We start from the raw sequence: 11,300 nt of genomic DNA, 5'->3' as shown, positions 1-11,300 counted from the left end.
AAAGGTTATTAGAAAATAAAGTGTTTAATAAAAGAGCAGCTCCTGCTCCCTTCACAGCACGGGGGAGGGCGGGGGGGGGGTCCAACGCGGTGACAGCCACGGGGAGGGGGAACAGGGAGAGGAGGAGGAGGAAAAGGAGGAGGAAAAGGGGGGCTCCCACCCCACAGCACCCCCTCCCCTCCCCAGCCGGCCTCCATCCAGTGTTTCAAGTTCACACAACCAAGGGGGAAGCCCGGGGGGCTCGGAGGGTCCAGCAGGAGGTGGCTCAGGACCCCGCCAGGTAGATCCCTGTGGAGGAAAGGTGGTGAGGAAGGGTGGAGGGAACATCCCTGGCACCACTGCCAAGTGGCCAGGGCTCAATGCGAGCACCAAGCTGGGCAATCTGCACCCTCCTGAGCTGGGCATCGCCCAGTGAGGGGAGACTGGAGTTTGGGGGAGCAGAAGGGACCACATGAACCCCAGGGTCACAGGGAGCAGGGAAGGGACCCTGTGTGCTGCAGGAAGGGACTCCAGACACCCTGGCAAAGGGATCTCATGCACCCCAGGGCCGTGGGGAGCAGGAAGGGACCACTGTGGACCTTGGGGAAGGAACAGCCTTCCCTGTTCCCTGTGCACCTCAGGACACAGGGGATGGGGAGAGGACCCCCTGCCCACCAAGGCTGTGGGGAAAGGACCCCACGCCCCCGGGGTGTGCCCCCTCCCCAGCTGTACCTGTAGCAAACCTCTTCTTGACCAGCGACATCCGGTACCCGGCGCTCGCCAGCTCCACCTCCACCCCCGACAAGGTGCTGCCCTCGCTGCTGAACTGGGCGGCCACGGGACTGGGCTTACTGGGCCCCCCCAGGGGCTCCCAGCTGGCCGAGAGCCGGCCACAGCCTGGGGGGACAGCGGAGGGGTTGGGGGGGTCTGGCCCCTGCGCCCCCCTGCCCCGTGCCCTCAGGGTGGGCACAGACTCACCTCCCTGCCCCGGGGCACCGGGGACGTCCAGCAGCTTCCAGAGCAGCCTCTTCTCCTCCAGGTTCCTGCCGGGACACGGGAATGCCCTCAGACCCCCCAAGCCCCCCCCAACTTCATCCTGAACCCACCTCCCTGCCCTCCTCACCCTGGCAGCACCCCCATTTCCCAGTTCAGGGTCTCAAATTCCCAGTTCAGGGTCCCCCTCTCCCAATCCTGGAGGGATTTAGAACCCCATCTCCTGTGCCTCCCACCCTGGGGGGTATTTGGGACCCCCATCTCCCGTGCCTCCCACTCTAGAGGTGTTCAGTGTATCCCACCCTGAGGAGGTTCAGAACCCCAGGTCCTGCATTTCCCACCCTGGGGAGCATTGGGACCCCCTCTCCCACGTTTCCCACTCTGGGCGGGTTTGGGACCCATTTCCCACTCTGGGGGTGGGTTGGGACCCCCCCTCCTGTGCTTCCCACCCTGGGGAGGTTCAAGATCTCCAGTCCTGTCCCTCCCAGCCCGGTGGGACTGTGACCCCCAGTGCTGTGTGTCCCCCCCCGGGGCTGGTTCCCACCCCCTGCCCCGGTACCAGCTGGCCGCGGGCTGCAGCCGGAGGTTGGTGAGGGGCTCCTCGACGGGCAGCAGGACGTGGACGTTGGCGAGGGGCACGGGCAGTGCCAGGGCGCCGGCGTTGTAGCCGTAGTCGACGCTGACCCGCGTGGCCCCGGGCGCGCAGTCCCAGCGCACGCAGAGCCGCAGCGGCGCCGAGCCGGGGCCCAGCCGCGAGAACTGCGGCACACGGGGGGGCTCAGGGGGGCACCCAGACCCTCCCGCCCCTCCAGGGGGGCTGCTGGGGAGGGTCCCAGCTCTCCCCACACCCCCCCGGGGCTCACCTGGTACTTGAGCAGAGCCACGTTGTAGTAGGAGGCGGTCGGGCTCTGCTCCGCCTGCCGCTGCAGCTGCCCCGTCAGCGCTGCCATGTTCAGCCAGAAGTCCCTGGTGCTGGGGTCGCTCTGGGAGGGGTCGCTGGGGGGGCACGGGGTCAGAGGGGCACCCCCAGAACGCAGCACCCCCACACCCAGCTGCACCCACCGGCTCCCCAGGACACCCAGACCTCCGGGGACCACACGTACCCCATCACCAGCCCCCCGTGGCTGTGCCCACCCTCTCCCAGGGTGCCCGTGCCCCCTGCCCCGCTGCCCCCCTCGCCGTGCAGGGCGTCCCCGTGGCCCCCCACCTGTAGAGCAGGTCGGTGTTGGGCAGGAAGTGCTCGATGGCCCCCGTGTTGAGCAGTCGGAAGCTGAGCACGGGGGGGGCCGCGGTGCCGCTGAACACGCGGACGATGCCGGCGGGGAAGGACATGGTGAGCTCCCCCGTCACCTTCACCAGGCAGCTGCCAGGGACAGGCCGGGGGTCAGCGGGTGCTCCAGGCAGGACACAGTGGCTGGGGGACCCCCAGGACCCCCCCCATACCTGTCAGCATCACGGCCCTTGAAGTAGGCGTGCACGTACTCGGTGAAGGCGGTGGCCACGGGCAGCGCGTCCTGCGAGCCCAGCACCACGGGGCTGGGACCCCGAGACAGCCCTGGGGAGGGGGCAAGGGGCACATGGGGGGTCAGAGCATGGGTGGGACCCCCACCCCACACCTCCTGAGCCCCCCCAGTACCCACCGAGGGCCGGCTGGGCCACGGCGAAGAAGCCGCGCTCGCTCAGGCTGGCGGGCGCCGAGTGCGAGGGGCCGCAGCTCCAGGAGGGCGAGGGGCTCAGTGAGCGGGACTGCAAGGAGAGACAGGGCAGGGAAGGGGGGTCTGGGTTCAGAACCCCCCCATGGGGGGTCCCAAAGCCAGGCCCTGAGCCCCCCTCCAGCCCCGGGCACGCACCAGGTCGCTGTTGCTGCCCACGGCAGGGCCGGCCGGCGGCCGCTTGGCGCGGGAGCGGCGAGGGGGGGCCACGAGAGGGACGTCCCGGGGGGCTGCGCTGGGCCAGGCGGGGAGAGAATCTGGGGGGGGCACGAGTAAGGGGGTGAGGAGAGAGCCCTGCCGTGGCAGGACACCCAGGGAGGTTCCTGCAGGGGCTCATCAGTGCCGTGAGTTGGGCAGGTCTCAGCCCCATTCTCAGCTGGGTTGGGAAGGGGAAACGTTAAGGGTAAGGAGGGGGGGGAAAAGGAGTAATGGGGGGGTACAGGTAAGGGTAACAGGGGCAGAGTTAAGGGTACTGGGGGGCAGAGTTTGGGGTAATGGGGGGGCACAGGTAAGGGTAACAGGGGCAGGGTTAAGGGTACTGGAGGGCAGCTCCCCCCTCCACTCACCCGGCTCCGACTGCGACGTGGGAGCCCCCGACGTGCCCCCCTCACTCAGCCTCGTCCCTGACCCTTGGCAGGTCCATGGAGAGGGGCTGGAGGACTCCCCCCCACTCAGGGGGGCCGGCGAGGAGGAGGAGGAGGAGGCCGAGTTGGAGGAAGGACACGTCAGTGGGGGCTGGTCCCCCCCGGGGCTGCGGGGTCTGACCCACGGCGGGGGCTCCCCAAAAGGGTCGGGCGAGGGGGCTTCCCGGGGGGCTGGGCCGCTGAGGCAGCGGCTGCGGCCCCGGGGAGCAGCCCCCCCGTCCCCCCAGAGCCCCTCGGCCCCGGGGCCGCCGAACACGGCGAAGTTGGGGGGCTCGGGGAGGCGGCCGGAGGGGCTGCGGGGTCGGGGGGCCCAGGCACCGGGGTCCCGGGTGCTGGGGGGCGGGGGGGGGTCCGGGAGGCCGCCCTGCTTGGGGAGGGGGCTCTGCGGCGTCCCCGGCTGGGGGGTCCAGGGTCTGGAGTCCGGGGAGGGTCCGGGCGCGGGGTGGGAGGGCGAGTCCAGGCCAGAGTCCTCCACGTTCTCCGGGGAGGAGGAGGAGAAGGGCGAGGAGGAGGAGGTGAGGACGTAGGCACGGGGGGCTGCGGGAGAGCCCCGGTCAGAGCACTGCTGGGGGACACACACACACCCCAGATATCCCCCATCCTGCCCCCCAGATCCTCACCCGGGAAATCCTCGGCTTCGAACGCCGACTCCAGGGGGGGCCCGAAGAGAGCGGCGGGGGGCACCGAGTCCGGGGGGATCTTCCCAGGGTCGCTGTGCCAGGGAAAGAGGGGGCGGCTCAGTGTCCACCCAGGAACCCCCCAAGGATGGGGGGGACCACCCCATGGCACCCCAATGTCTCCCTGCCCCCACGTACCTGTTCACCTGTGCTGCGGGGAGACCCCTCCCTGTGCTGTCACCTATGGGGAGAGGGGACACTGCAGAGCCACTGCACCCCCCAAAGACCCCCAAATATCCCTGGGACTCCCCCATGCCCCCAGGACCCCCCAGCTCAGCCTCACCCGCCGCCAGCGTCCCCTCGGGGTCCGTGTCACTCGGGGCTGGGGTCAGGGATGCCACGTGTCCTGCAGAGGGACAGGGACAGGCAGCATTAGGGGACGCGGAGCCACGGGGACCCCAAAGCTGTGGGGTGGCTCAGGAGGGCTGGGATGTCCCCTGGGACGTCCCCAGGGTCTGGCTCGTCCCCACGGTGACACTCACGTGACGACTGTCGCCTGACGGTGCCCTGCAAGAGAAGGGGACAGGGGTCAGATGGCCCTGGCGGTCCCGGGGGGTCCCACGGCCTCCCCCAGCTCACCCCAATTCCGGGGGGAAGGATGAGGTTCCCCACGGTGGCCTTGAGCTGCTCCACGGAGGCCTCGGCGCTGCCGGGTCCCTCCCGGGGCTGCACCGGTTTGATGTGGACGTAAAACTTGCGCGGTTCGTCCTCGTCGTAGTCGGAGTCGCTGGAGGAGCAGCCAGGATTCTCCGCCTCGGCTGAGCCCCCCCCCGTCAAGGCAATTCCCGGTGCTTGGAATTGGACACCCCAAAAATCCCCCCCCTCCCTGCCCCAGCCCAAGGATACTGCGGGCGATGTCGGGGCGCACCGTGAATCCGTCCTCGTCCACCTCCGGGCAGCCCTGCGGGACACACCCGGACAGGCTCTGGCTTCCCAGCACGGGAATGTCCACAGCATTCCCAGGGCTGGCACCGGGATACTCACCAGCATTCCCAGGGCTGGCACTGGGATACTCACCACGTCGTTATCCGGGGATTCCCTGGGGAGTGACGGGGGAAGCGTTAGATGCGGAAGCGGGGTGTGGGATGCGGGGATGTGGCAATTCAGGGATGCAGGATGCAGCATTTGGGAGTGCAGGGATGCTGGGATGTACAGCACGGGGGTGTGGAGATACAGAGATGCAGGGATGTGGGAATGCAGGGATGTGGGAATGCAGGGATGTGGGAATGCAGGGATGCAGGGACGTGGGAATTTCAGATGCAGGGATGCAAGGATGCAGAAATTCAGGGATGCAGGACGTGGGATGCAACGATGTAGGCACATGAGGACTCTGGGATGGAGCGATATGAGGACACTGGGATGTGGGATGCGGGGACACTGGGATGTGGGGACACCGGGATGTGGGGACACCGGGATGTGGGGACACCGGGATGTGGGATGTGAGGACACTGGGATGTGAGGACACTGGGATGTGAGGACACTGGGATGTGAGGACACTGGGATGTGGGATGTGAGGACACCGGGATGTGGGATGTGAGGACGCTGGGATGTGGGATGCAGGATCTTACACAGCATCACGCTCCCTCTCCTTACGGCTCAGCCCAGGGATCCGGAAAGCTTTACTCCGGCTCCTCTTGGGTCCTGGGAAAGGTGGGGGGGGGACACAGAGTGAGAAACAGCCCCCCCACCCCCCAGAATTCCCAGCTGGATGCAGACGTACTTGCCTTCCTGCGCTGGAGCCAGTCGGTACTCGTCGAAATCCAGCGCTCCTGCCATGGATCAGGGATCAGCCCAGGATCATGGATCCATCCCGGCACGGGGGGGGGGATCGTGGGATCCATCCTGGCACGGGGGGGGGATCCCCCCTCCTCACCTGGCCGCTCTCTCCCCGTTCCCTTGCTCTCCGCAAACCTCCGGAGCAGCATCTCGGTGCCGATGTTCTCCACGTTTTGCTTGAATTCCTCGTGGACCTGGGAAAAAAAAGAAGGGGGGGAGGGACACAAATGAGACACAGAGGAAAAGGGGGGAACGAGGGGGAGGGTTCACCCAGCTGGGACCCACCTGCCCGATCTGGACGTGCGTGTCCTCCACGGAGTGGGAGTAGGAGCCGATGAGACCCTTCATGTGGCGGAGATGGGCTTCTTCCACCTCCTGGAAGCGCTGGAGTAGGAAAGGGGAGGGGTCAGGAAGGGTGGGAATGTCCCCAGGGATCGGCAGGTGGGCAGGGAAGGGGGTTTGGGAAGGGTGGGACATCCCCAGGGGTAGGTGTGCGGACACAGAGGGAAGTTTAGGAAGGGTGGGATGTCCCCAGGGCAAGGCCAGGGTGGTACGTTCCCAAGGGACAGCATCCCCCGGGAAGGGTGGTCAGGAAGGGGGGAATATCTCCAAGGAATGGGTGCCATCACCAGGGAAAGGGGCTTGGACAGGGTGGCACATCCCTGGGTATTCAATATACAATACCCCTGGGTATTCCCAGGGGTTGGCATTGCCAAGGAGTGGGGTTCTGCCAGGCTGGCACACCCCCAAGGGCCAACAGAAAACTGGGATCATCCAAAGTGGCGCTTCCAGAGGGAATGGGGCTCATCCAGGGTGGCACATCCCCATGGAAGGATGCTCTGCCAGGCTGGATCATCCTGCTCCCTGCCTCCACTTCACCAGGAGTCTGAGGAGTGCCCTGGGCCCCTGGCTCCTGCATCCCACCCCTTCCCACCCTCCAGCAATGCCCACCATGGGCAGATCCCAGCAGTGCCCCCATGCCCAGTCCAGCAGTGCCCCCCATGCCCAGCCCAGCAGTGCCCCCATGCCCAGCCCAGCAGTGCCCACCATGGGTAGATCCCAGTAGTGCCCCCATGCCCACCCCAGTAGTGCCCCCATTCCCAGCCCAGCAGTGCCCACCACAGGCAGATCCCAGCAGTGCCCCCCATTCCCAGCCCAGCAGTGCCCCCATGCCCACCCCAGCAGTGCCCTCATGCCCACCCCAGCAGTGCCCTCATGCCCACCCCAGCAGTGCCCTCATGCCCACCCCAGCAGTGCCCCCATTCCCAGCCCAGCAGTGCCCCCCATGCCCACCCCAGCAGTGCCCCCATTCCCACCCCAGCAGTGTCCCCCATGCCCAGCCCAGCAGTGCCCCCCATGCCCACCCCAGCAGTGCCCCCATGCCCAGCCCAGCAGTGCCCCCGTGCCCACCCCAGTAGTGCCCCCATTCCCACCCCAGCAGTGCCCCCATTCCCAGCCCAGCAGTGCCCCCATTCCCACCCCAGCAGTGCCCCCATTCCCAGCCCAGCAGTGCCCCCATTCCCAGCCCAGCAGTGCCCCCGTGCCCACCCCAGTAGTGCCCCCATTCCCACCCCAGCAGTGCCCCCATTCCCAGCCCAGCAGTGCCCCCATGCCCAGCCCAGCAGTGCCCCCCATTCCCACCCCAGCAGTGCCCCCATGCCCAGCAGTGCCCCCATGCCCAGCAGTGCCCACCATGGCTGAGTCCAGCATCCTCTGCTCGAAGTCAGCCCGGGCCGCGTTGTACTTGTCGACCGCCCTGCGCAGAGCCTCGCCTGCCTTCCGGGACTTGAGCTCCGCCTGCGGCACCCCCGGGGGGACAGCGGGGACAGGGGACATCCACGGGGACAGGGGACATCCATGGGAATGACAGGGATCGTCAGAGAGCGGACAGGGACCATCCAGGGGGACGGGGACCATCCCAGGGGGACGGGGACCATCCATGGGAGTGACAGGGATCATCAGAGAGGGGACAGGGACCACTGAGAGGGGACAGGGATGACTGTGGGGACAGAGACCATCAGAGAGGGGACAGGGACCACGGGGGAAGGGATGGGGACCACCAGGGAAGGTACAGGGATCATCCCAGGAGGACAGAGACCATCAGGAAGGGGACAGGGATCATCCACAGGAATGACAAGGATCATCAGAGAGGGGACAGGGACCACAGGGAAGGGGACAGGGACCACTGAGGGGGGACAGGATCCACCTGGGGAGGAAAAGGGACCATCAGGAAGGGGACAGGGACCACCCAGGTGGGACAGGAACCACTGAGGGTTGAGACAGAGACCACCAGGAGGGGGACAAGAACCACAGGGAAGGGGACAGGGACCACTGCGGGGGGACTGGGACCACCCCCAAGGAAGACAGGGGCCATTTAGGGGGGGTCAGTCACTGTCAAGGCAGGGACAGGAGCTACCAGCAGGGGACAGGGACCCCTGGGGAGGGGGACAGGGACACCTGGGGGGGGGTGTCTCACCTTGTCGATCTCCTTCTGGCTGGTGCCCTCCTTGCGCAGCCGCTCGTACTCCTGGCACTTGCTGTGGTAGCTCTCCTTGGACTTGGGCAGCAGCTGGGCCACCCCATGCAGGAGCTGCACGGCCTCCAGCGTCCCCGACACCTCCTCCTTGGACTGGGGGAGGGCACAGCGGGGTGGGTAGGGGGCTCTGGGGCACCGGGGAGGGGGGCAAGGAGGGGGGGACAGGGCAGTACCTTCTTGTGCACCCGGCCTTGCTCCTCCCCGTAGCGGGAGATCTCCTTGATGAGGTCGTGCAGCTTCTTCATCAGCTCCAGGTGGCACAGGGCCAGCTTGTCCGAGGAGATGCGGAAAACCTCCCACAGCGGCGCGAAAGTCCTGGGGGGGGAGAGGAGGGGGGGGCGTGGGAAGGATCAGCGGGGTCCCCCCAGTCACCCCGAGGTGCTCCAGACCCCCCTCGTACCCCAGCTGGGTCCCGTTGGTGGCCATCTTCGACAGCTTCACCATGGCCTTGGCGTAGTTCTCCTCGATGGCAGCCCTGGGGACGGCGGGGAGGGGGCTCTGGGGGTGGAGCCGGCGATCCCGGGGACCCCCCCTCTGCCCACCCCCACGGTGACCCCCCCGCCCCGGTACCTCTCCCGGACGAAGTCAGCCAGTTCCTTGGTGGAGATCTGCCCGTGCTTCATGTTGTGGTAGAGCACGTCGAAGCCGTGGTTCTTCTCGCCCTGCCGGGGGACATCAGCTCCCAAACCCCACCCAGCACCCCGCGGGGTGGGACCCCCACCCGCATTCCTGCTCTCCCAGGACGGTGCCACCACCGGGAAGCACCATTTGGGGCGGCCTGAAGGCCCCCCCGGGGTGCACAGGGGGGTGCTGAGCCCCCCACCCTTCCCCAGATGCCCCCAGGGATGCCCGGATGCTCCCCGGGGAGCAGAGGCAGGAAGGGTTGGGCAGAACCCCGGCGTTCCTGGGGGTTATTTTGGGTGCCCCCCACCCTGTGGGGGTGGTTCCCCCCCTGTCCCAGCCGGGCTGGGGGTGCAGGTGGCACCACGGGGGGAAACTGAGGCAGGAGGAAGAGGAAGGTGCCGGCAGCTGCCAGAGCCCGGCAGAGACCAACCAGGAAGCACCGGCCACGCGACTTCCCCCTGCCCAGGGCACCCGGGAGGGCCGGGGATCCCCAGGGAGGGGAGGGGGGGCAGGGATGGCACCGCAGCCAGGAGACCTCAGTGAGACCCCCGGGCACCCCCACCCATCGCCCCCCCCCCTCAGTTAATTTGCAGCGTTAACGAAGGTGTCAGGCCCTGAAAACCAACCTCTCCCCAGGGTGGGGGGGGGGCCCTGCAGCGGACCCAGAGGGTGGGGGGCACCCGAGGCGGGGAGAGGCACCCAAGGGTGGGGAGTCCGGGCTTACCCAGAAGTGCTCGGTGAAGTAGGACATCTTGGGGGGGGGGGGGGCGCGGGGACCCCACAGCTCAGCTCCCAGCGCCCTGGGGGGACACCAGGACCTCAGCGGCGGGGTCTGGGGGTGCTGAGCGGACCCCCCTCCCTCCCCGCACCACGCCTGCACGCACCGCTATTTATCAGTTTTCCCGGGAAAACGCAGCCTCGTGGCCATGGAAACCGCAGGCTCCCCCCTGCCGCCCCCCCCCTCCACACCGCGGACCCCTCCCCAAGGTGTGTGTCACCCAGAGGTGCCGGGGGGGGGGCTGTGGAGGGTCCGGGGGGGGCCCGCGGGGCCGCGCTCGGCCCGACACCAGATACGCAGATCAATAATAAATGAGCGGCTGCTCCGTGCGGCGGCGGCTGCTCCCACACCCGGCCGTGCCCGTGGCCCCCACCCCCCCCGAAACAGCCCCCAAAAACATCCCCCGCCCCGCCCGGGGAGCCCCCGCCCGTCACAAAGAAGAACCGAGGTGTCCGGACCCCCCCCTCGCCCTCCCCGACCCCCAAATGTGCCGTGCTGGGGGTCGCCCAGGGGAGCAGCCCCCCCAGCACTCAGCGGGAAGACCCCATAGCTGAGCCCCCCCAGGCTGTGCCCCCCACCCCGGCTGTGCCCCCCCCGCGGCCCCGCTCCCCATCATGCACCGCAGAAAAACAGGAAACCCCAAAAATTCGCGCCTCGCTGGTGCGACGGGGAGGGCCCCCCCCCGGCCACTCACCCTGGGCTCTTGGGGGGCTCGCGGGGCCCCCCCGATCATCCTCGGCGCGACGGGGGTCTGGAGGGGGGGGAAAGGGGGAGTCAAGGCACGCGGCAGCCCCCCCAAAACCCGCTCCGAGCCCCCCGGATCGGGCGGTCCCTCCGCACGGACTCAGCCACCTGTGTCACGAGCGGGGCGGGCTCAGCGTGGCCCCCCCCACTTCCCCCGTGTCAAAGTGGTGATGGGGGGGGAGAGAGGCAGGGGGGGTTAGGGGGGGGTTAAGGGCCCGGTGGACCCCCCACCCCCCCGGAGGCGGCCGCAAGCGCCACGAACCCGCCGCCGGCCAAAGTCCCCCGGGGGAGGGGGAGGTGGCCGCGGCCACCGAGTCCCCGAGCGGGACGGGGGGGAGCGGGGCGGGGGGGCTGCGGCAGAACCCCCGCTGGACCCCCCCGCGCCCCCCACCCGGGAGAGCTCCGAGCACCCGCAGCCGTGACCTTCAGCGGGGCGCGGGGGGCGCGGGGACCCTCCCGAGGGGGTGCGGGGGGTCCGGGGGGGCCCAGCTCGGGGAACGGCCGCACCTCCGCCGGAGGGGGGATGCGGGGGGGGTGGGCTGTGCAGCCCCAAACCCTCCCGGGGCAGCGGGAGGCACCGCGGGGGGCTCGGGGCGTGCACCCCCCCAAATAAAGGAGGGAAAGCGCTAAAGCGAAGCTCCTGCACCTGCAGCGCGGGGGTCTCGGGGGGGGGGGGGGATGCGGGCAGCACCGGGAGCGGGATTTTGGGAGGGGGCGCCGCATCGGTGCGCGGTGAGAGGGGCTTTATTAAAAGGGGTGCGGGGGCTGCGGGGCGGGGTGCGCTGCAGCGGGGGGTGCTGCGCTCGAGGGGGGCGCGGGGGGCCCGGTGGAGGGGGG

At 68.7% G+C, this 11,300-nt stretch overlaps 1 protein-coding gene across 3 annotated transcripts; it reads right to left on the bottom strand.

The window, feature by feature from the left end:
• Nucleotides 1–8: 8 nt before the first annotated feature.
• FCHO1 (FCH and mu domain containing endocytic adaptor 1) lies at nt 9–10,631 on the bottom strand. Of its 3 annotated transcripts, none has more exons than XM_032711792.1 (28): nt 10,414–10,631; nt 9,666–9,741; nt 8,888–8,979; nt 8,718–8,792; nt 8,491–8,632; nt 8,258–8,410; nt 7,474–7,578; nt 6,067–6,165; nt 5,879–5,975; nt 5,730–5,774; nt 5,574–5,646; nt 5,023–5,044; nt 4,852–4,906; nt 4,585–4,763; nt 4,488–4,512; nt 4,289–4,351; nt 4,144–4,186; nt 3,949–4,040; nt 3,251–3,865; nt 2,823–2,941; nt 2,613–2,718; nt 2,416–2,527; nt 2,180–2,335; nt 1,836–1,968; nt 1,532–1,731; nt 958–1,022; nt 712–876; nt 9–288 (listed from the first exon to the last, which is right to left on the bottom strand). In XM_032711792.1, the coding sequence occupies exons 2-28, from the start codon at nt 9,690–9,692 to the stop codon at nt 266–268; spliced, it is 3,081 nt and encodes a 1,026-aa protein (XP_032567683.1). In that variant the 5' UTR covers nt 9,693–9,741; nt 10,414–10,631; the 3' UTR covers nt 9–265. The 3 variants fall into 3 exon arrangements, with proteins under 3 accessions (XP_032567683.1, XP_032567684.1, XP_032567685.1); XM_032711793.1 differs by lacking the exon at nt 10,414–10,631 and adding an exon at nt 9,826–9,839; XM_032711794.1 differs by lacking the exons at nt 9,666–9,741; nt 10,414–10,631 and having other exon boundaries at nt 8,718–8,815; nt 8,888–8,935.
• Between the last annotated feature and the right edge of the window lie 669 nt (nt 10,632–11,300).

Source organism: Chiroxiphia lanceolata, chromosome 27 (assembly GCF_009829145.1).
Source record: "Chiroxiphia lanceolata isolate bChiLan1 chromosome 27, bChiLan1.pri, whole genome shotgun sequence".
NCBI lineage: Eukaryota > Metazoa > Chordata > Aves > Passeriformes > Pipridae > Chiroxiphia > Chiroxiphia lanceolata.
This window is presented reverse-complemented; position numbering and strand designations above follow the sequence as displayed.